General features: G+C 32.1%; 1 protein-coding gene across 7 annotated transcripts in view; it reads right to left on the bottom strand.

The window, feature by feature from the left end:
- The window catches only part of LOC126738014 (kinesin-like protein unc-104), a 227573-nt gene that overhangs the window by 143071 nt on the left and 59377 nt on the right, over positions 1-25125 (bottom strand). For 6 of the 7 annotated variants that reach the window (XM_050443167.1, XM_050443170.1, XM_050443171.1 and 3 more), the window contains 5 exons: positions 22296-22417; positions 22159-22238; positions 8149-8455; positions 7901-8096; positions 7667-7844 (listed from right to left, as the gene is read on the bottom strand). In XM_050443167.1, the coding sequence (XP_050299124.1) occupies positions 7667-7844; positions 7901-8096; positions 8149-8455; positions 22159-22238; positions 22296-22395 (861 nt within the window). In that variant the 5' untranslated portion in view covers positions 22396-22417. Of the gene's footprint in view, positions 1-7666; positions 7845-7900; positions 8097-8148; positions 8456-22158; positions 22239-22295; positions 22418-22470; positions 22490-25125 lie in introns of those variants that run through there. The other variant, XM_050443169.1, reaches the window with a different exon arrangement.

The raw sequence follows: 25125 nt of genomic DNA, 5'->3' as shown, positions 1-25125 counted from the left end.
AATCATTTTTGATAAAGGGTTTTTAGAAATCTTTTTATATGGGCCATTTTCAATAAGATCATCGACTCGTTTAAAATATTCTGGTTTGTCTAAAATAACAACTTGTCAGCAACTGTTTCCCTTGTCAGCTTTTAAATAAAAAATCTTTTTCTCTCAGTCGTTTAACAATATTAGACCCCGATGTGTTTTTTGATTTAGTAAGATTCTTTGTAATTTGGTTGCGAATCGTTTCTCTAGCAAAATCTTTCGAAGATTCTGGCAAGTACTGAACTGATGATTCAACACTTCAATCTCCTCCAGGTTGTTTTTGCAATTTGAAACTGGTGCAAAGTTTAGACCCTTATTGAGAACATCAAGTTCTTTCTCATTAAATGACTAATAGGATTGATTTTCAATGATATTAATGAGTTTTTCCTTTTGTGGTTTATCCTTCGCTAACATTTGCTAATGTATTTGTAGTTAATAACCTCAAACATATTTCTTTGAAAATTGCTCCATGCTTGATACTCTAAATCAGTTTGTCTAAAAGTAAGTTTTTTTAAAAGTAAGTATGCTAATTCTAAAATGCTACGTTTACTATATGAATGTTTGATTTCTATATCAAACCAAATAAAAAAAATGGCTATTTTGCTTAGCAAAAATTTCAGCCTTTTTGGCAAATTGAGATTTAATTTTTAAAGATACATCAATAAACTTTGGAAAAACTGAAAGGCGTTTGTAAGATTTTGCAAGACTTGGGTCCAAGAATGGTCTATCAAAGTTACGAGATCTTTTAGGAAACCCAAAAGGTAAAATAAAGACCAATGAAAAGTTTGGGATCTATGAGATTAATTGCAACGATTGTGATAAAAAGTACATAGGACAAACCAGAAGATCAATTAATGTCAGATTTCAAGAACATGTAGCTCATGTGAAATATGGAAGAGTTGAAAAGTCAAGTGTGGCTGAACATGTAGTAAATACTGATCACTTTGTAGGAATAGACAACTTAAAATTACTTAAACCAGTTAATAACAATCGAAAATGAGATGCATACGAAAGTTTAGCAATATTCAAAAATCAAAAAAACATTCTTGGTCGGCCCCGGCAGCGCGGTGGGTATATACCTGCCTAGCAGTCGTGTGGCCCTGGGTTCGAGTCCCAGACTTGGCATGGTCGTTTGTGATGTCCGATTTAGTTTAAGTACTAAAAAATTATATATAGAGGTTATTCGTGACTAAATGTGCTCAGCACAAGGTCAATAAATTTAAAAAAAAAAAAAAAAAAAAAAACATTCTTAATAGGGATAAAGGTCCAATCCCTTATAGTCAATCGTGTGGCCCTGGGTTCGAGTCCCAGACTTGGCATGGTCGTTTGTGATGTCCGATTTAGTTTAAGTACTAAAAAATTATATATAGAGGTTATTCGTGACTAAATGTGCTCAGCACAAGGTCAATAAATTTAAAAAAAAAAAAAAAAAAAAAACATTCTTAATAGGGATAAAGGTCCAATCCCTTATAGTCAATTAAATAGTTTAGTTATTTTAAGATTTGTTTGGGCATGCTTCAGTGCTTTTTCCGCTCTATTAGTTACATCATTAATATATAAGGAGATTTGTAAGTAGTTTCAGTTTAGTTTTAATCTTCTCCCGAAGATGCTAACATCGTTAGTGAAACACTTGTCGAGATTTAAAATAAAGAGTTTTGGTTAGTGGTAAGATTGTCTCGCAATTTACTAATATAAAGTTTAAATGTACTGTAACTGACATAGTTCTAGATAATGTCTCATTAAGTAGGAAAGAAAGTTTTTAGGATTGGTGGTTGATGGTAGGTTGAAGTTTGATGCGAAAAAAATTGGCATCATCATATTTTGCGGTAAGGGCAGCAAAAATAAATTTGGGACATAATGTTTCAAGAGAAGTGTTTTTTGCCTTAATAGGATCCCACTTAAGGTATGGAATAAAATTTCGGGGTTTTTCATGCAGTTTTTTTTCAGCCATTTGCGTTACTTCCGTGGGGTGGACCCTAGGGAACACCGCAATCCTGTGTTTATTCGTGAAGGAATATTGACTTTGACTTTTTTATCTTAATAGAACAATGCCATTGGTGGTAACCAGATCCGGAAACAATAATTTGGGATTACCCATTCCAAAAACTTCCTTGACTAAAAGTTCAATCATATATGACGAAATAAAAATATTTAAACATCTGCCTCTGGAAATCAAAAATTTAGATAGTGAGAGACTTTTTAATAAACAGGTCAAGAAAGTATTGTTAAGCAAGTCATTTTATTCTCTTGAGGAATTTTATCATGAAACATTGTAAATTGCAAGTATTGTTAACCCTCTTGTAAACTTCTAATTGTTGTTCTTGTTTGTTTGTTATTTTGTTATACATACAGTTTCCTAATTAATGTTTTTTGTACTTTTATCTAACATTTTTTTCTTTTTTAATACAGCTTTGTAAATAGGAGTATTAGCTCCTCATACAATAAAGCATAATTGATTGACTGATTATTTTCGTTCGATATTTTTGACCTTGGGCGTCCAGGCGGTTTACTAATAGTCGTGTTTCCAGTGCTTCTGAACTTTCTTATCCAATATTTAATTAAATTTGCACTCGGGACATCTCTCATTCTTGCTATGTTATAATGATTTCTGTACAAACGACGTACAAGAACGTAAGAATCATTGTTTTTATAAAAAAAGTCGCACAAAAGCACGCTGCAAATTAGCTCCATTGCAACTAAAATAGAACATGCTAATGGCACATGCGTATTCCGCCAGAGAACTGATCTAAAAACGGAAATGTCTGAGACAACCTATATTATACGCGCCTATTAATCCTGCTTCATTAATAGTTGTAAACTATATTTCCGCCTCATAAAAAAAAACACGCATCTAATGGACTTAAATCTGGGATGGGAATCCACTGGCTGCATTTATCGAGTCATTAAACTTTTCTCCTTTGAGGTATTTAATAGATCGAAGTTCTCGGGAATGTAGAGATATTAGCGAACGAATCCTTCCCAAATATTGTGAGGAATTTCAATAAAGGCTTTATTATTGTCTCGCCAATGAAGGCACACACTTTGAGCATTTAATAAAATTTGAGCTGACTGACTAACTGACTAACTGTTTATTTTTAATACCCCTTTTTATACCCTAATTGCTTATACGTTTATCAACTTAATGTTAAAAACTAGCAGTAAATATGTATCTAATAAGTCTATTTGATTCATTGTTTTCTAATAGCATTGGGTAGTATATTGCATGTCCTTTAAAATGATGTATCATACTAAAGGATATTTGACATTCCAAGGTTCAAGGTTGATCAAATATCCATTATTACAAACATTTTTGTTTACTATTCATTTGTACATCAACTGATTTAATTTTTATTGGTAGCTTGAGATGAGGAGGGGATTGAGAGAAATTTATTAAATGGAAAATGAAAGTTCTTTTCTTTTGGGATCTTTTGAAGGAAAAAAAAAATTAAAGTACATATTGTATAAAACTAGTAAGTTAGTTTTAGGAAGCTCCGTAGATTTTAAGATATACTGGGTGTCCCGTAATTAATTGGACATAGGTTAATGTAGGATACCCGACAAGAAAATAAACCGTTTGAGCTCAATATCGCTTAGCAAAATGTTATTGGTTTTCGTTCTACAGGGTGTTAAAACTAATTTTTTACCAAACATTTATTGAAATATTTTGGAATCCACTGGAACACGAATATGATATCTATTTTCCCATTACGAATAGATGGCGCCACATACAACAACATTGAGTGATTAAAATGGTCATAACTTTTTTGACCTACCTGTACGCACAGTTGCGAGTGAAAATAATAAAAGACCATTTAATTCTAGTCAAAAAAGGTATACTTCTTTGATCTCCAAAAAGTAGACCGTTTTCGAAATAAACGCATTTTTTTATTAGGTTGCGTATGAACACTTAATCTAAAATTTAATTAACGATAAAATTAGAAAAGGCTGTTGATTATAATAATTGTTCAAAATGTTCACCATCCACTAGGACACATTGTCTAATTCTTTTATTTAAATTTTGCCTGACTCCTAACAACGATTCTTCTTGGGCCCTGATGGTATTGACTCCTTCCACAATCCATTCCACGAAGTCATAGAATTGCAAAATTATAGTCTCATACGGCAAGATCGATTAAGCAGGAGAAGTGGTATAGCTGTTTATGTAAAATCATGTATCGACTATCGTGAAGTTCTAAAGGAAACATGCGATTATCTTGAGCATGTTTGAATCGAATTAAAAGTAAATAATCAAAAGGTTTTAATTGGTAATATATATCGTCCTCCCAAGAGCGACATACATCTATTCTATTCCCGTCTTGAAAATATTATGACCGACTTTTATGTTAACTATGAGTCTATTTTACTTTTGGGTGACTTTAATATAATTTTTTTAGATTTTAATTTTAAGGTATCATTAAGCGAAATGAATTATATGGTTTGCAACAGCTTATAACTGACCCTACCAGAATATCCAACACCACTATGTCTTTAATTGATTTACTTTTCTCAAATTTAGAGTCGGTGGAGAATTGTGGAATAAGGGATATTGAAATATCGGATCATATGCTAATTTACTGCAATATAAACTTTGATATACCTAAGCCTCAAATTTATAATTTCACTTATAGAAATTTAGAAAATATCAACAATTGTTTATTTCAGTCTAATATTGAATCGATTCCCTGGCATAATATATACAATATGGCTGATTTAAATAATAAAGTTTTTTTTTTACTCAATCTTTATTAGAATTAATTAACTTACATGCTCCTATAAAATACGTAAAGGGTAAAACTAGACCATATTGCCCCTGGATTATTCCTATATTAGATTATACAAAGACTTCGCAACTTAGCTTTACGTAAATTTAGAAACACCAAAAGTCGCGAGGATTGGGAAAATTATAAGCAGTACAGAAATCTTGCAACTAGTTCAATTAGGGCGGAAAAAAAGGCATACCTGGCTCACAGATTTAGAGTATATAATAACAAAGAAACATGGCAAGAACTTAATAAACTAAATATTTCTAATAAATCAAATATACAACTTCCTCCTCTTATGCAAGATGTAGATAAACTTAATTTTTTTTTTCTAATATTAACAAAAACAATAATAACCCTGACGAAGAATTTGTTGGGTATTTTAAAAAACATAGGTTATATTATTTGGCTGAATTTAAATTTAATTTGGTGACACAAGATATAATAATAAATTACTTAAAATCTATTAAATCTAAAGCATTTGGCGTTGATCAATTAAACATTATCCTGATTTTGCTTTGTTGTCCTGCCATAATTAAACCACTCACTTATATTATAAACGTATGTTTAGAACAAAACTGCTTTCCCGATCAATGGAAAAAAGCCAATGTTATTCCTTTGCCCAAAATAAAAAATCCTGTTAAATTTAATGATGTTCGCTCAATATCTGTACTTCCTATACTATCAAAAATATTAGAAAAAATTATGGAGTATCAAATAGTTCAATATTTAAATGTAAATAATTTAATTCCTAAATACCAGTCTGGGTTTCGTAAGGGGTATAGTTGTGCAACCGCTTTATCTAAAGTGACTGATGATATTTTTAAGGAACTTGATAAAAATAAAGCTACGGTGTTGGTTCTCTTAGATTTTTCTAAAGCCTTTGACATGGTAAATCACAGAATATTACTGGCTATATTAGAATATATGGGTTTTGCTGAGTCTGCGTTGGCATTGGTGTCTTCTTTCTTGTTTAATCGAAAACAAAGAGTAGTGCTTAATAACAATAAATCAAATGCACTGGATGTTACCTCTGGGGTGCCCCAAGGTAGCATTCTTGGTCCTTTGTTTTATCCTCTTTATACTTCACAAATTACTAAAAAAATTTTACACTGTAAGCACCATTGCTATGCAGATGACACCCAGCTATTTTATTCATTTTATCACACTAATGTTGTCCAAGCTAATCAATATATAAATGAGGATTTAAATACCTTAAATATAGAAACTCAAAAATTACTTCTAAAGATTAACCCCACTAAATCAGTAGCTATTCTTTTTTGTAGTGACAATCATCGCACTAATATTTTAAATAATTTAAATATACACCTTAATAACAATATAATAAGTTTTAAAAACTCTGCAAAAAATCTTGGACTAGTAATGGACTATAAACTTAAATTCAAAAAACATGTTACCCTTAAACTAAAAAATGGATATTCTGCCTTAAAAACAATATATCGTCAAAGACATTTTTTAAGCTCAAGTATCAAAAACTGCTCTGTGATGCTTTAGTACTATCACCGTAAAATTTTTGCGACACAATTTATGGACCATGTCTCGATAACTCCGACTCAGGTAGAATTCAAAAACTTCAAAACTCTTGCTTAAGACTTATATTTGGTATAAGAAGACGGCAACATATTTCTTATAAATTAAAAGAAGCAGGTTGGCTAAATATGCACAATAGACGAATATTACATATTTTATGTTTTTCTTACAAAATTCTTAAATCAAAAACTCCGCCTTACTTACTTGAAAAGCTTACCTATCGTACTGATGTGCATAATCTTAATATAAGACGTAAAAATCTTTTAACAATTCCTTGCCATAGCAAAGAACTCTTTAAGCGATCCCTTTCTTATGTCGTACCAAATTTGATTAATAAGTTCAAAGTAATTAATTTTACTGTCACTGAAAAAACTTTTAAATTAAAAACCAAGCTCCTTTTTTTAAATCAAATTTAATTTTTCTTGAATGCCTTTCTTTATTAAAATACTACGCACATGCTAACTAACTGAATGCAACGTAAAATATTCTATGAATATTTATTATTCAAAAATTAACTGTTTAAAAAAAAGGAAGAAAAAGGGAAGAAGGGAAAAGAGAAAAAGAAAGAATTTTTTCATTCCGTTTGATCCATTTTTCCCCCTACTGCTTTTTCCCCTCATAAGTATATGCCTACCTATTTGTTTTTTTTTTTAGTTTGTCTATAAGAATTGTTTTTTTTCTCTCACTTCTTCTATTATAAGCTTTAACAGAATCCAGGAAGTTGTTTCCTTCTTTTCTGGAAGTCTGAATGCATGGCTTATTAGTTGGCTTATTATTATTATTATTATTATTATTATTATTATTATTATTATTATTATTATTATTATTAAATGTACGTACAGGGAAGTCAAAAAAGTTATGACCTTTTTAATCACTCAATGTTGTTGTATGTGGCGCCATCTAGTGGCAATGGCAAAATAGATATCATATTCGTGTTCCTCATCCCAAATAATAAGAGTACGCCAAATTTTAGGTCCAGTGGATTCCAAAATATTTCAATAAATGTTTGGTAAAAAATTAGTTTTAACACCCTGTAGAACGAAAACCAATAACATTTTGCTAAGCGATATTGAGCTCAAACGGTTTATTTTCTTGTCAGGTATCCTACATAACCCTATGTCCAATTAATTACGGGACACCCTGTATAAGACAATACTGATATTATTTTACAAATTCAAATAATAATTTATTGAGCGTGTTAAAATATTTTGTAAATTATATGTATAATAATTAAAGTCGAATAAATGACTTACCGACTTGAAATTATAGCAGCAAAAAGGAAATTTATAAGTTATTGAATTTATTTAAACAATTAATTGAATACTTACGATTTCTGCTAGGGCACTAATGACCTTTCCGAGTGTGGTAAGGCTTTTATTAATATTAGCGCCTTCTTTAAGCCTAGTACCCTTGGCTCCTGTAGAATCTGCCCTTTCAGATCCCGCCAAGTCAACCAGAGAAATCTTAGACACTTTTTCTGTAGTTAACTGTGTGGTTTCGTCCAATCTAATAACATAAATTATATTAAAAAGATTGCCTAAAAAATATTTGAACACATTCACCTCTGTTGAGTAAAAAAAATTGTGAATACTGCATGAGACCGAGAACTAGTCTCGTTCATGTTAGTAGCAGCAACTGTTCGAGCTTTATTGCCTTCATCAATCAATTCGTGGATATCTTCGTAGCTTGTCACTGCCAGTTTACTTAAATCTTCAACATAAGGACCCAACAAGGGGTGCTCACGAACTTTTAAATTGCCTATCGAAATAAATCATTGAAATGATCGATTTTAAAATATTTTTACTTATACCTTTGTTCTTGGGATTCAACAAATCCCTTACCCTCTCACAATATATTTCCATATAGCTGACCTCTACCGAGTACTTTATATCTGGTTGCTCACTGTCCCGGATTTTGCGAAATAATTCTTGACATATCTGAGGAATAATGCCTTCTTGGCCCTTTTCTTGTTTCCCCATCATAGTGTAAGATTTGCCAGCGCCGGTTTGTCCATAAGCGAAAATGCAAACGTTGTATCCGTCAAAAGAATGCTGAAGCATTTCCTCTCCTATATCTTTGTAGACGAGCAGTTGAGAACTGAATTCTGGATCGGTTGGCTAACGGATAATAATAGTATTAGTTTAGTCAGCAAATAATATCAGTTGTACTGAGTGTCCCATTAATAATGTTCCTCGGCTATATCTTAGCACCTAATATTAGTAAAATCTTGAAAAAAAAATTATCATAAACGTGGTCCAAAAAGCTTTCTGGAAATTATTTTGAAGTTCGCGCTCAGCCGCTAGAGAGCGTTGCAGCAACAACAAAAAGTAAAATTCTATTTTCGCGAAAGAAAACTTCCAATAACGTGGGTCTAAAAATATTCTAGTAATAATCCTAAAAAAATAAAGTAGTAATAAATAATAAATAAATAAAATAAGATGTAACTGCCGAATCTAAATCTGATGATGAGTCTTTTGAACCTATAACGCGACTACCAAAAGCCATATTAGAGAGGCTCAGAGATGCAGAGATCCCGATGTACGAGACGTACGCGAGTCAAGTGCATATCGTGTAATTTTTTTTATGCCTTGTTAAAGACTGTGATTGTTTTATTGAGTTTCATAATTAAAACAACATTCCTCTTTAATGTTCTTTAGCGATATATGTTGTTTTTTTTTCATTATAAATAAATGCACTTTTAAAATTAAAAAATGTTTTTTCTTTGTTATTTTAACTTTAGATAGATACTAAATTTTAACTAGCTACTGTTAAAAAATATTTTGTACACAAATGTGTACATGGGTATTCACTAGTTTAAAGGATATATGGACCCAAGATACACATTTGTGTACAAATTTTTTTAGCGCCCCCTATGGTGGGCAAGTACGATTGGGATAATTATTAGCTTAAAATGTAGCCTCGTTAACTCAAAGTGAACCAAATAAAAATTTCACACACTTTTGCCTGGGTCTGAAGAGGATAAAGTCCAGTTCAGAGATCTATTAGAATCTTTGATGTGTCGCAGATGCCGCACTTAATAGTCCGTGCGCCTATGTCGTATTTATTCTCGCATGATATACATGTTTAAATCGCAAAATTTTATATAATTTATCTATGAAATCATTTTAAATATACGTAAAACCCCATATTTTACACCATTTTTTATTTTTCTTTCGAAAATGTCCATTTTTAGAAAGAAAATAATATCTCAAAAAAATGATATCAAAAAATTGACCGCGGACTAAAATCCAAGCATCTTATAAAACATGTTAAACACTCCCAGCACCCGCAGACTTCTCACCTCTTTTTAGCCAGTCTATTAAACAAGGATAAAACACCTGCGATCTGGCGATTCCTACTTTAGGCTGTGCAAGTGATTGTGTATCTCTCTCTATCCCACTGATTTTAAGGATTACGGGGCCGTACCCAGATACATTTTTGGGCTGTTTTTGTATTTTTTGTATTACTTTCGTCGTATTTTTAAAGAGATCTTTACCGATATATCGGTAAAGATCTGTTCACCGATAATAATTTGAGATCTTTAAGGATGGGTCTGTCACCTTTAATAGATGGGAGGGGGGTCATGTGAGGTTATTATTATTTGATGGGTTTTGCCAGTTTTGCTTTTTACACGTTTATGAAAGTGGAGAATTTAGAATTTGGCCTCTATTCGTCTAAATTTTTCGCAGTTTTTACTGCAGGTGCAAGTGTGTTTTTTTATTTGTGTTTGTGGATTTGTTTTGGTATTATACCTAAAGACCTTAAAATGTTTCGACCCTGGGAAAATAGGTAGGAAAATTAGGCAAATGAAGAGGAAAGTGTTTGTGCGGGTTTATGGAGACCGTGGGTGCACAAGAAAGACAATAATATTTATGATGAAAACAATAAGAGTGATCTGGACAGTGATTTAGACTCACATAGTTCTGATAGTTCATTTTCTAGTGTTAAGGAAGCAGAGGAAGACGCAAGGAAAGTAGAAGCTACATCGGATAATCAAGCAGTTTTAAAACGTCATTGTTTAAGTACAGACGCCAAACAAATTTGTTTAAATGTCTATAACAATCTAAGCAATGATCCTCAGTTCACAAATGATTGTAGTGCTTTGCAAAAAACAGTGTTTTTAACAGGGGTTCTCTATAGTATGATTTTGTAAAAAAAAGGTAAAAAAAAGGATTAAAGATAGAAAAAAACAGAAAGATGCAGGACAATCAAAGGGACTTAACACGGATATTTCCAAATTGCTAAGGAAAGTTGTGTATTCTAAGTACAAAAACAATGAGGTTCTGACCATAGAGATAATTAAGGACACCTTATCGGCAAGGAACAAATATTTCTCAGTCTCAACCTTGCGGAGATACCTGTCAAAATTTGGATTTAAGTTTAAGATGGTTACCAAAAGGGCTGCTGTAATGGAAAAAGTCCCTTTTTTGCCATAGTAAGAAAACCATATTTTTATTAATTAAACAAGTTTAAAGTTTTGTTTTTCTCAGCTTACTGGCCTGTTGTCCTTCAGCGACACAATAAAGACTGCTTCTTTCTCCATTCTCTGGGAAAAAACCCTTTTTTGCTATGGTAAGTAAAACACCGTTTTTATTAAGAACACAAGTTTAAAATTTTTGTTTACAGTTTTTTGTCCATCATTTGTCTTAGAGAGACACTATAAAACGTGTTTAATTATTTTTTTTAGAGTTACTACCACACTTGTTCTGTCCCAGAGAGACAAGACTACTTCGTTCATAATTCACTGGAAGAAAAAAGGCTATTTTACATCAGAGAGTTGTAATTATTAAAAAAAAAATATTGTAAATTTAGTATCCTCACTGTAATTTTAGGATCCAGTATACTTAAAATGTAATGTTTTGTATAAGATTTTTAGTTTTCAGTATAAGCATTTATTTTTGTTAATTTTCATTTAATCTCTCCTATTATCAAAGTATATAGATTTCAACAAGTAGAATCACTTCTTTGATCGCCTCAAAATGCCGCCTTTTTTATAAGCGGTCGTAAATCACTTGTAAACTCGGCCGGCACCCCTCGCATGACAGGATACAAGTCTATCCACAAAGTTCACATTAGAAATGCGTTTACGGGGGGCAATAAGGAAAGTATTAAGTTTAATAATATTATTGGGTAAAATCAAGGTTTTTTGATTTTAAAATATTTTGATGAGTTTTGACGCTTATTCATTATGACACAATAAATAAACAACATCTAGGTAATAAGTAATAAACATGATAACAATGTATAGGAATTGTCAGTAAAAATCTACAGTTAAAGAACTCTGTCAACTAGTAATCGTGTGGGTAGTTTACCTTACTAATTATTACAAAAGAATATTTACAGAAGAAACATGAAAGCTTTATATATTACCATAATTTGTTCATATATTCATTGTCGTGACTGTATTAAACACAGTGAAAATCACGATCATAACATAAAATCTAGAGCTAGAGACAATTTAAATATTCCAATTCTAATATTTTACAAAGTTTATTACATTTTCAAGGACACCGGTAGGCCAAATTTCCAAAAGATTAAACTCAACAATTTAGAAACTTCTATTGAACAGGTTGATTCAATTAAATACTTGGGTGTATACATAGATAAAAACTTAAAATGGGATCATCATGTAATATATTTAAAAAAAAAATTGGAGCACTAATCCATAATTTTTATATTCTTATACAAATTGTTTCAAGAAAAATACTGATTTTGATATTATATAAGGCTTTAATTGAACCAGCACTAAGATATGGAATATTGCTCTGGGGCGCAGCTTACGAAAACAGTATTGGTGCACTTAAAATTGCACAGAATCCAATCATAAAAATAACGTTTAAAAAACCCAGATTGTTTTGAACTAATGAATTATATAAAGGTGATATAAGTGATAGGGGAGACCGGGGATAATTGAAACAATTTCCAAATATCAATTTTTTTCTCTTAGAGAAAATCATATTTACAGCTAAAAATTTTTTTACAAGGACATTTATTAATTCCTTGTATATTTTAAATCAGGTTATTTTACTTATTATATAATGCCTGTAAGATATTAAAGGTATTATATTAAGGCCTTGTATATTGTTTCAATTGTCCCGGTTAAACACATACCAGGGACAGTTGAAACACCATTAAGAATAAACAAAATATTTATTTTAATACTGAAATAACATTCAATTTAGAAATACGAAGAAAAAAACATTGATACATATAATTTTTACACTTAAATAAAACCAAATTTTTTATTCAAAAGTTTTAAACAACATAATAATTATCCTAATGCTGAAATAAAGATAAATTAGCTATAACCACATTTCGTCGACGAACCGATATAAATCCCCCGCATGCGGGGGATCGATAAACTCCGATAGCCGAGAGGGGCGGCGTCAGAGAAAAACAAACCACCGAGAAGCGACAAAACCCGCATTTACCGTTGATTTTCTGGGGTCCAATTTTGGTGCCCTTGAGCGGGCTTAAATGACTGGCGCTACATATTAAGTAACGAAGAAAAATCGTTTTGGCAATTTAATAGTTCCGTACACAGAGAGAAATACGACAATTATTAATAGATTAAAAATTTTAATGGGAATTTGAAATCAAAACTATTACATTATTTTACTGTTGGTATAGTTAAGTTATAAGTATACCTAAACTATACCGGGTGACACAGGAAAAAGGGAACACGCAACAACTTTTTTATTTTTCAAGATAAACAAATGTATGAAAAAATAAACTGGGTGTCCCATTTAAAATAAGAAAGTTCGTGTCATTTCCGGTTCAACCGGAAGTGATCAAAAACAATTGAATACGTCAAAATAGGCTTTTATAACCATTCTATTGACATACCAAATTTCATTTGTTTTTCTTGAAAAATAAAAAAGTTATTGCGTGTTCCCTTTTTCCTGTGTCATCCGGTATAGTGCCAACTATAAAAATTACCATTTAGGATAAATAATGGAAAACAAAAAATCTTCTAAACAAACTTTTATTTTTTGAGAAAATAATATTGGCCCATTGTATAATGAAACACAAAAATACATTGGCAATAATTAAATTAAATCTAGGTACATTTATACATTCCGCAAAATTTTTAGTTTTCGAACATTTTTATCTTTATTTGTTTTTAAGACCCTATTATTATATTTAATGGTGTAAAATATTTTCATAAATATAAATAATTTTAAGATTGGTTTTTGGAAAATGTGCACAAGGGTGTTCATAATTAGTAGTTTTCCACACCCTGTCTTTGAACGACATCCACGAAAAGCACAGGTATAAGGCATATTATAAAAGTTTTTAATAAAATAAAGATCACAATGACAACACACACAAAAAATAAAGACAGAGAAAAATTCAGGCAACACTTGACTAGACTAAACTAGGCGTCGAATATTACCGGACTAACCGACGGCTGGCAGGGGACCGGCAATAAGACAGGTATACCAAATAAGCTCGCACATGCGCAAGAAAAATCGGTCCCGGCTTTGTCCCTTCTCGGTGGTTTGTTTTTCTCTGGCGGCGTCGGCAGGTGCGGATGGATGGCGGCAGTCGAAAAGGGTCGAGTGACTTGACTGTCTTAGACTGTGCTATTATGTACAATAACTAAATATGAGGCAAACAAATTAATAAATATTTAATTCAGAATGCAAAGTGTGTGTTTTTTTATAAGTAAAACTTGTGTCTTTTACACGCATAAGATATAGACATCTAGATGGTTTTTAATGTAAAAGTTTATTTTACAAAATTTACTTACAATTTTCTGACTACATAATTATTTTTTATCAAAAGACGTTGGTACTAAATATAGACATGGGGTTTTCATGAGTAAGTTATTATAATAATATAGTATAACAGGTATAAATTTAAAAAAAACAATAATAAAGGACATTGAAAGTGGCAGCCAAAATCCCCGTTAATGATAACCACCAAATAAAAATAAATCTCAATACCCAAAAAAAGAATCCAGAATTTCTAGCTTTATAAAACTAAAGCCAAAAATCCCGAATAATAAAATTTAATAAAATACATATAAACTTTAAGGCCGGACCTGTGCAACTTTTCACGCTTGAGTGGCTGGGACTGAGGACAGACGTCTAATAAAACGGTACGTGGGCGTCTGTAGCCAAATTTTATGAATCAAATGTATAAATTTAAAAAAAATGTTTAAAACATTTATTTATTTAATGCAATGATTAAGTATCGCTTAGAATATTACTTTATGACTCTTTCCACATACAATTTTGCGATTTAAACATGCATACCGTGTGATAATACAAGCAACACCGGGATACGGACTATTCGCGGTACATCAAAGATTCTAATAAATCTCTGAACTGGACTTTATACTCTTAGCTTTTGGTCAAATCTGCTAGGGGGCGTTGACTTGTGACATACTCTATTTGACTAATTATTTCAAAAAACTTAAATACAATCATATAGATTTTTTACGCCATTAAGTGCAAGAAATAAAGCCTGACAAACTGATGAAAACCGCATCTCAATGTCACTTCTCAAACTAAACTTATTTTAAATGTGTGCATTAGTAAATGAAAATTATTTAAATATTTGTAAATTCTCATTGGCTCAACCAAGGTGAGTGAGAACACTCGTGTTTAGATAGATATTTGTTTTAAGAAACAAACCCAGCATACTAGCTTTCGTGAAAATCCAAGAAGCGGCGCTGTCTTATACGTTTATTTATATTTATTAACTAATCGTCTCAATTACAACTCAAAAAAAAAACATTTAGAGAACACATATTTTATATTTGTTCTGAATGATAATGATGTTAAACCATTTTTAAAAGTCTTAAAACTTTCCAGAGAAATTGTTTTTGACGTATTTGAACTATTTTTCTCACTGAAGATAAATTTCAGTGAAACTTCCCCCACCACTTTATTTGACATCTGACATAAATATCTCTCAAAATTTTTTTGTAGGGATATTACAAGTTATTACTATAATATTTTTAGATCCACATTATTGGAAGTTTTAACAAAAATAGAATATTACCTTTCGAAGTAGCTACAATGCCCTCTAGCGGCTGAGTAATGAACTTCAAAATAATTTCCAGCATTTTTTTGCCACTTTTATAACATTTTTTTTTCAAGATTCTACCATTATTAGGTCTGAGATAAAACCTAGGAACATTATAAATGGGACACCCGGTACAGAAAGCCGTGACACAATATCATATAATCTAAATAATATCTAAACGCTCGCTTTGAACTCCAATAGGCTAGGTGAGTGTTACTGCAAAAGCAGTTATATGTGAATTGTTTATTAATAATCATACAAAAAGATAGATACTGTAAGTAGTGAGTTAGTACGCAAATGATAACACTAAGTTCATTTAATACGAGGCATGTAATTGTTTTTTATTCCTCATCAACTGGGTAATGTCAGGCTTGATAGAAGAAAGTTGAATTCTCATGTCTGGTTCAGCATCCAGTCTAATGCGGTATTTTGTTTTTGTAGCTGTATATGCTGAAAATCCCGTTTCACACAAATACGTTGTTGGGAGCGGCAGAAGAACATTCAAAGCTTCTGTGGCAAGTTGTGGATATTCATCACGAACCCTGCGCCAAAAATCATTTAGTGAAATTGTTTTGAACAATGATTCCATTCTTGTATCGGATGTCATTTCTAGAAATGATTCATAGATCTAATTTGACATATTTTCAGGCTTATGCAATTTAGATTAAAACGGGTTTTGAATCCATAAGTTTATTTTCAGTTTTGTATTCTGTTCTTCAGGAAAGTAAGATTCAAAATTGCAAATTGCATTGAGATATTGCACCAATTCAACAAATATTTCATTTTGAAATATTTCTGTATCACTAAGAATATAGCGACTAAGGAACTCACTTAGCAATGAAAAGCTTTCGATTTCTCTCTTACCAAAACAAGTAAATCAAAAATCTAATTTTCTTTTAAAGACAGTTATTTTGTTGTTAGCATTGAAAACTGTTGTCTGTTTTCCTTGTAGTGACAGGTTTAATTCGTTAAGTTTTCCAAACATGTCTGCTAAAAATGCTAGTCTAAATAACCAGCTTTTATCGGACAAACGGTCTTTTAAATTAAAAGGAACATCTGCAAGAATGAGCTTCTAATTCTCTTCTCAAAAAGCCTTGTCAAAGTTTTACCCCAAGACAACCATCTCTGACTTCAGTATGGAGCAATAGTGTTTTATGATCGCTACCATAATCTTCACATAAGAACAATCGGGATTGTAGTGGACGTGACTTGACAAAATTAATTATTTTTACTGACTCATCAAGAACCAATTTTAGATTTGGTGGCATTTCTTAACCGCGAGTGATTGTCTATGCAGGATGCAGTGGCTGGAACTACAATTTGGCGCTTTTATTTTTATTGGTGATATTGCTCCTGCTGTTCTACCTATTATTGCCTTGGCTCCATCGGTACAAATATCAATGCAATCATTCCAATCGAGTTGGTTTTCTTCAAAAAATATGCTAATCGTGTCAAAAATTTCTTCTCCGGTTGTGTTAGTGGGCAGCGATGAGCACATAAGCAAGTCTTCTTCGAGTGAATGTTTATATGGATATCGCACAATTACTAGCAAGATGGCCAGTCTAGCAACATCAGTCGACTCATCCATTTGCAAGACGAATTTGTTATTTTGAAGCCGTGAAACCAGTTCTTGTTTTATGTTTGCTGCGATATCCCGAATTCGTCGCGCGTAACTGTATCGTTCGAAAGCGGCACTGTAGAAAGATGCTTTACAGATTTTTCGTCATTCGCATACATTTTGTTATGTCTACCGCACATGGTTTTATTAGCTTTTCAGCGATAGTGTGCGCTTCTCCTGCTTGGGCAATGCGGTTACTAACCAAATACGATGCCTCCGTGGCCTTTTCATTCACAGAGTCGCATACGTCATAGTTTTTTGGCTTCTTAATAATTGTTCTTTTTTGCGTAGGAAAAATTCTTTACTTTTGTTTGAAGTCGGGATGTACAGTTTCTAAATGTCGGCGCATCTTAGCAGGTACCATCGAACTATTAGGAAGGAGTTTGCTGCACAACATACAAAGAGGTGAGCCGTTGGAATCAACAAATCCGAGATTAATGTATGATTCGTCATACTTTCGTTTTTCACCTTCAGTGTGTCATTAGATGTTTTACTACTCGAACCACATTTTTTGCAACACCTTTAAGCCAGCGCTCCATTCTTCTTTAACACTAATTTGATTTGGTGAATTTTATGACAAATGGTATCTCTTGACCCACAAAATACAATATTTTACAACCACTACGAACAACGTGGTGTGAGTAAATTTTGCGGTACGTTGCTTTATTAATAAATTCTCCGCGCCAAACAATCCTCCTTTATATTATACCAGCAACCATCGAATCATCTCGAATTCCTCAGAAACTTCGGAGAGCCAGACGATTTTCTTCGAAGTACGCGTCGACGCACGAGCACGAGAAACAGCGCAAAGAACCGAGGGCATTCGATAGTCCGGGGGCGAATGGTGGCGTACGAGTAACGCTGTAACATTTAGATGTAATAGGTCGGGCATTTACTTAATAATACATATATTACATTTTCGTATATGTACCAGTAACACCTATAAGTAGGCATTTCGTTTTGATTGTTTATTTTTATCTCAGGTAACTTTATTCTTGTAGGGTCCACTTTAATACATGCATTCATTTATTATGACTGCTTGCGGAGCCCTACCGGAGATTTCGCGGAGCGCCGGGGCTCCGCGGAGGACACTTTAAGTAACGCTGGGCTAGGTCAAACGAAAAAGACCAAAAAGCAAGTGTTTTGATGTTAAAAAGTTAAATACTATCTATCTTTGTCACACATTTCCATTACACGGTTTTTCTTATAATATCAAATATAGACAAAATCAGAAATAAGTTCTTTGAATAAAAATAAGAAAAAAGAGTTCCTATGTGGTAAACGTTTAACGTTTTGAGAACTGAAGAAAAAAAAACACGTTTTTCCTTGATAAAGCTTTTATGCATCAAATGGGACTTTTTGATGTGCAAATAACTTCTAACAATTTGCCGGTGGCCTTCAATTTGAACAAAATATGTTGAATATGCCACTGGTTTATATGAAAAATACAATTATTTTAAAAAAATCTTTCGAAGAAAGAAGAAATATGCTCTCTTAGCTTTCTTTTCGCCTGACTTTTGCCTGGTTTTCTAATAAAAAATAAAAACCATCTTTCGGCATGGCCCTATGATAAGATGCAGTCTAAAATTTTTGTAATTAAAATTTTGATATCTACAACGTTTTCCTACAATTTTAAAATTTGTATGTTACAAAAGTTCTTGAGGATCTGATAAAAATAAAATGAAATAATCATTATTTATTCGACATACATAAATACAAGGGTCTGTCCTCCGACCCGATGAATAGCGAACACGTTCATAAAATTCCCGAGGTCGGTCGAATTATTCCACAACAGGCGATAATTCCGCAAAGTGATCGATTGGAGAGATATAAACCAAATATCTGAGATACCCTTAGAAAAAAATCGAGAGGATTTGAGTTTTTGTATGTAATATACAAATATTGGCAAGCAACGAAACTACAACGTGCTGGAGCACCGTTATACATAAATATTTACAGTGAGGGACAAAAATATTGGCACATATTGATTTTTATTAAAATTCGTATCTGTCCTCTTAAGCTACTAGACCTATTACATTTAAATATTTTCTAATTTAAAGTGTATACCCATTGTAAGAGCATTCGTTTCTTAATATTTAATACAAATTTAATAAATAAAGGCTTTACAAAAGAACCCATATTAAAATTCTATCAAAAATCCCATGGACAAAAGTATTGGCACACATGTAAAAAAATAAGTGCCTTGTATGTGAGAATTTTGAAGCAGTTTTTCACATTCTTTAACAGAATATTTATATGGAGTAAAATATTTCTTTAGGTTTAGTGCTTATTTTAAGTGCATACATTGCAAATATGGGTCGCAAAGGCCAAGAAACGACGGAATCCGAGCGAAGAATAATTGTACAGCAGCGAAAAGAGGGTAAATCGTATTCAGCCCAAATTGTGAAGAAAAGTCGATTTACTGTGCGTAGTGTCTTAAAAAGGTTTGAAACTGCAGAAAATTTCAAAAATAAGCCTAGAACTGGACGTCCACCAAAGTTAACGGAGAGGCAAGAAAGAAAAATTGTGAATAAAATTAAGCAAAATCCTCGAACTAGCGCTTCTGAAATTGCGGCTATATTGACAGAAGAAAATAGCATCAACGTGAGCTCAAAAAGAGTACGAAGAGTTCTTCATAGGGCTGGATATAGTGCCAGAGTAGCTCGGAATAAACCATTTATTAATAAGGTTAACCAAAAAAGCGTCTTGAATTTGCGAATGCACACTTTCATCAAGATAATATATTTTGGGACAAAGTAATATTCTCTGATGAAAGTAAATTCAACATTTTTCATTCAGATGGGAAAGTGACTGTGTGGAGGAAGCCCAATTGTGAACTAGATGCACAAAATCTGCATAAGACTGTGAAACATGGTGGTGGTAGTGTACTAGTGTAGGGCTGTATGTCATCGGGAGGGGTCGGAAATCTGGTTTTTATAGATGGTATTATGGACAAAAATGTATATTTAAAGATTCTAAAAAAAAACTTAAGAGCTAGTACGGAAAAACTTAATTTGGCAAATGATTATTACTTTCAACAGGACAACGATCCGAAACATACAGCCTATATAGTCAAGCAGTGGATTGCGTTTAATGTCCCTCATACTTTAAATACACCTCCTTAATCTCCAGATGTCAACCCGATCGAAAATCTTTGGAGTGAGCTAGGAAAACGAATAAGGAAACACCATATTTCCAGTAAGGAAGAGCTTAAACGTGTTTTGCTGCAAGAATGGAATAGTTTTGAGCTTCCTATACGCAAAAGCTGGTCCATTCAATGAAAAGGAGGCTCACTCATATTATACAAAGAAAAGGAGGTCCTACAAAATATTAGAACTGGGATTAAATTTTATTTTTATTTGGTGGGCCAATAGTTATGTCCATTTTAAATAGAATGTAATTTTTATTTTTTTGTTATGCTCTCGTTATGCTTAAGGAAATCTGTTTTATTTTTTATTATTATTATTATTGTACTAAATCTTTTATATGTTTTTAGTTAGATAGTTATTATTGGGTTACATAAATATAGTAAACATCAATAAATTACTTTATAAAATTATGTGTGCCAATACTTTTGTCCCTCACTGTATTTATTTACATCACTCAACAGAGAAACTCCAATAAGAGGGTGGAAACGATGTATATAAACATGAAATCATCTTATCAAAATAAAATTAATATTACAGATATGATAAATTATTAATAAATATATAAAAAAGAAGAAAACAAGATTATCTAAACTAAGCGAATTCTTTTAATTTCGGCTAGGCTACAGTTAAATATATCGCATTTATTCTGTATAGAGTTGTATGTATTGCAAGCTCTACGTAGAGGCGAAAATTTTGTAATGTTGGTTCGAGGTATTGAAAGGTAAACTGCGAGCTGATAGCCGAGGAGTGTGTACATTTAGAACTTGCAAGATCTCTGGCGAGTCAATTACGCCAATAATTAATTTAAGTAAGATTTGCCGATTTTCTTCTTTCCTGTAAGTATTTAATCTGAAATCTTTCAAGCAAACGATCATGTGAGAAGCCGATTTCCGGGTACACTCTTTCGCATTTAAACCAAAGGAATTTAAGAAATTTTCGCTGTATATTTTCAAGCTCTTGAATATGGTTCTGATAGTATGGCGACCAGACTTGGGAAGAATATTCCAAAATTAAACGAACATAAGTAAAGTACAGGAGTTTAATGCTAGAGATATTCTCAAAGAATGGAGAGTTCTTGATAACAAAACCCAGCATTTTATAACTTCTTTTTATGATATCTTCGATATGAAAATTAAATGAAAGTGAGCTATCAAAAATGAGTGCCAAGTCTTTGAAGTGGGTTGATCTTGGTAGTATCACATTATCAATTTTGTATTGGTAAGTAACTTGGTAACGTTGGTAAGTTCTTTTTTAAGGAGTAGGAGACCACACTGCATTTAGAGGCAAGTTGTTATTCTTGCACCATTCATTCACTGAGTTAATGGCTGCTTGGAGTTTGATGCAGTCCTCAATAGTATCAATTCTACAGTATAATTTTTTATCATCACAGTATAATAAGCTGTTTACTTCTAGGTCCTTAGAAATGGTATTAATAAATTAGTTGAAAAGTAGAGGTCCCAATATGGAGCATTGCGGTCTGCCTGAAGGAGCGACTATTTCAGTTGAGCTGTGTCCAAAGCATTCAACATTTTGAGGACGTTTAGTGGGATAAGAAGAGATAAGAGAAGATAAACGAGATGAAAACTCAAATTGGTCAGAAAGATTTGATATAAAAATGGAATGGTCAAGACGGTCGAAAGCTTTCGAGAAATCTGTATAGACTACATCAACTTGAGAATTATCATTTATAGATTCTGATATAAATTCTGTCTAGTGTCTATAAGATGTTTTATAGGAAAATATAATGCTGAATGAAGGACCCGCTCAAAAACTTTAGAAAAGTTGTTAATAAATGTAACTGGCCGATAGTTATCGATAAGATTTTTATCATTTTTTTTTATGAACAGGAATAATTTTAGATTTTTTTCCAGAGCAGAGGAAATTCTCCAATTCTGAGAGCAATATTTAAACAATATTGTTAGCGGTTTACAAAAAGCATACGCACAGTCAAATATAAGAAATGCAGGTATTTTATAAAAGCCCTAACTAATATGCATTTAAGCATCAATATACTTACGTCATGAGACCAATATGAATAATCAAAGTTGAAACTTTTGATGGCAGAGTCTTTACTGTCGGCTTTTGGATTCACGATTGCTAAAAAAACAGACAAATATTTTAAATTAAATTGGACTAATTGTTAAAAATAATTACTTGTTGTGTTTCCGCCCATCTTGATGATGCATTTACATTCCCTGCTTATTTCTCTGTTGTTGAAAGGCCTGACGCGGACAGCCACTTTGACTGAAGACATTTTTGCTTGTAACTTGAGTTCCCTGTAAGAAAATAAATTAGGTTTAGGCTCGAGTAACTATTTGGTGGCATATACACTGAGCCCCCCCCATAATTTATCTGGACAGAAAAGTCGTTAGCAATTTAGTTAATGGAGGTGAAGTATTGCTGGCGTTAAGTGACCTGATCGGATTATCAGAGGTTTAGTATATAATTAGTGTCGGAAGGAATTTATCATTTACAGTGTACATTTTTGTTGTTATGGACTTGAAAAATAGGATTCGATAATAATTAAAGGATTTTAGGTGATCGATTAGCTAAATGCCACTTGTACATAGTACCCAATGGGGTACTTGTGGCAAAAATTGCCTAGAGAGAAAAGCATTTTTTCGTTTTACTTTTTAGTGTAGTCACTTTGTTGAATATCATTAATTCCTGTATACTTCAGAATAACTTGCTTGAAATGTAGATAAAAGCTACTATTAAACCTTTGCCCAACAGAACCCAAAGATTCAAGGCTCAAGTATATTGCCTGTAATTTCTAAAATTTTGGAAAGATATATTTCTAGTCAGATAATTTAATTTTCATAGTTAATACAGTTTTGTAATAAAAATACTATAATTAATGCCAATTTAGATTTAGAGACCAATATAATACTACGTCTTGTGTGGATTATCAGGCTTAACTCATTTAATGGTATATGACTCAATGAAGACCAAAAGAAAATTACTGGCTTGTGCCTTTAGCCAAGTTTTTGATACTATTAATAATATTTTCATTCATACTAAACTTTACTATATATTATGATCTTTCAAATAATTCTATTTCTTTTTTAAAATTCGATCTCAGTAATAGGTATCACTGCGAGACAATAGGACAACATCCTTATATTTAAAAAACTATGTTTTATTTAAAACTGGAGTCCCACAAGGTCTATTCTTGGAGGAATTCAGTTTTAATTGTAAATAGGAATTTGAAAAATTTGGAAGTCATCTGTTTACTGCAGCTAGAATATATGATAGTACAGATGTCGCTTAAGTAGTCCGCATAGTACGCCACATTGACCTGTAGAAATTGCGTTTTTCTTGTGAAAGAAACTTAGAACATTGAAAGGCTAGAATTAGTAAACAACAACTTTGTTTGAGTTCAACATGTGCCCAGGGTCAAGGGGAGTGTCTGTTTACAAACATATTCATCGATTCTCTGTTGTCAAGTTTACCCGCATTTTCAAAAGAGGAAATTTTCATTTATTTTAGAGGCCTGAAGATGAATTAAATACAATTCGAAACGTTCGTACAATTCGAGGCGAGAAACAAATAGTTTTCTTTAACAATTGACCAATACACAACAAAATACCATTTCCAATACAAAATCTCTGGTCATAAATTCACAAGAAAAACTAAAGAATTTAATTCGGAAAAACTCAAGAAGTATAGAACTCATTATTATAAAAATCAGTTTAAAATAGCTCGTCGTCATATTTTCAAACCGACGTTTCGTATTTGAGCTGTCATCATTAGGTTTGCTTTTTTAAATACGGCCCTGGATTTTTTATTACGGATTTTAAGAGCCCCTTATGTTCCTAAACTAACACTTATTCAAAAATTTTATAATAATGACAAAAAATTTATTGAGATTAAGAACAAACACCTTTTTTTATAATAACGCATTAATAAAAAAAAGCTTTAACATAAACAGAGGTTTAAAAATAACACAATTAAAATAAATATTTCGGATAAGTATTCGGAATTTTATTTTAACCGACCTTGTATCTCTTCTAGTTAACGAGATCCCAATGGTGAGGCTGGAATTCGGGACACCCTGTATAGTAAGCCTGGCTTGCCTAAATGATTATTTGTGTCAGCAAATGGATAATAGAGGTCAGATCAGAAATCCCGCTAGGACTAATATTTTGCTTAAGTCTCCTATTATAATAATGTGTCAGAACTATATTAATAACAATTTACATGAACGGTGCGATATTTTTGTTGACAGTTTAAGGTCCATTATAGAAATTATAAAGTAAATAGGTGATGAAGAGTCTTTCTAGTATGTATATAGATAGTCTGTTTAAGTAGATAGAATGTTAAGCATTTTTATTTTCCATTTTTATACATATTTTATTATTTTAGTTTTTCCTTCCTGGTTTGAATATGCTAAAGTACCAACTTCAAGATATTTTTGTTTCTATTTTTTTTTCAAATCAAATTCTTTCCTGTAATTGGGTAACAAACCTGTTGGAAATAAATGCCTTTTTTTATATGAAAACTTTGTAGTATACGTGAACATAGTTTGTGCTAGATTCATTTTCTTGCAGAAGTCTAACTATATTGGTGGGATGATTCGTTAAAACTAACAACTTTCAGGCTTATGGAGTCTTCTTCTCTGAATGGGAATTAATGATATTAAGCTAGCAAGATACGAGTTTTGATAGTTGTAAGTGGGCAACTCATTAAACTTTTGCAAATTTATATTTCGGGGCGACTTCATTTACTTGATTAATATACTTTAACCTTTTATACCTACAATCAATTCCGGACAAATTACTTTGCAACCGACTTTTTTCAAAACATCGATCATTCGTCCGAATTTTTTGCCTTTTTTGGCGTTAACCTCACTTTCATACTTAGAACATTGAAAGGCTAGAATTAGTAAAGAACACTTTGTTTAAGTTCAACATGTGCACAGGTGCAAGGGGGGTGTTTTGTTGACAAACATATTCATCGGTTTTCTGTTGTCAACTTTACACGC

This window comes from Anthonomus grandis, chromosome 6, assembly GCF_022605725.1.
Source record: "Anthonomus grandis grandis chromosome 6, icAntGran1.3, whole genome shotgun sequence".
In the NCBI taxonomy this organism is placed as follows: Eukaryota; Metazoa; Arthropoda; class Insecta; order Coleoptera; family Curculionidae; genus Anthonomus; species Anthonomus grandis.
The sequence above is the reverse complement of the archived record's forward strand: the minus strand, read 5'-3'. Positions and strand labels throughout refer to the sequence as shown.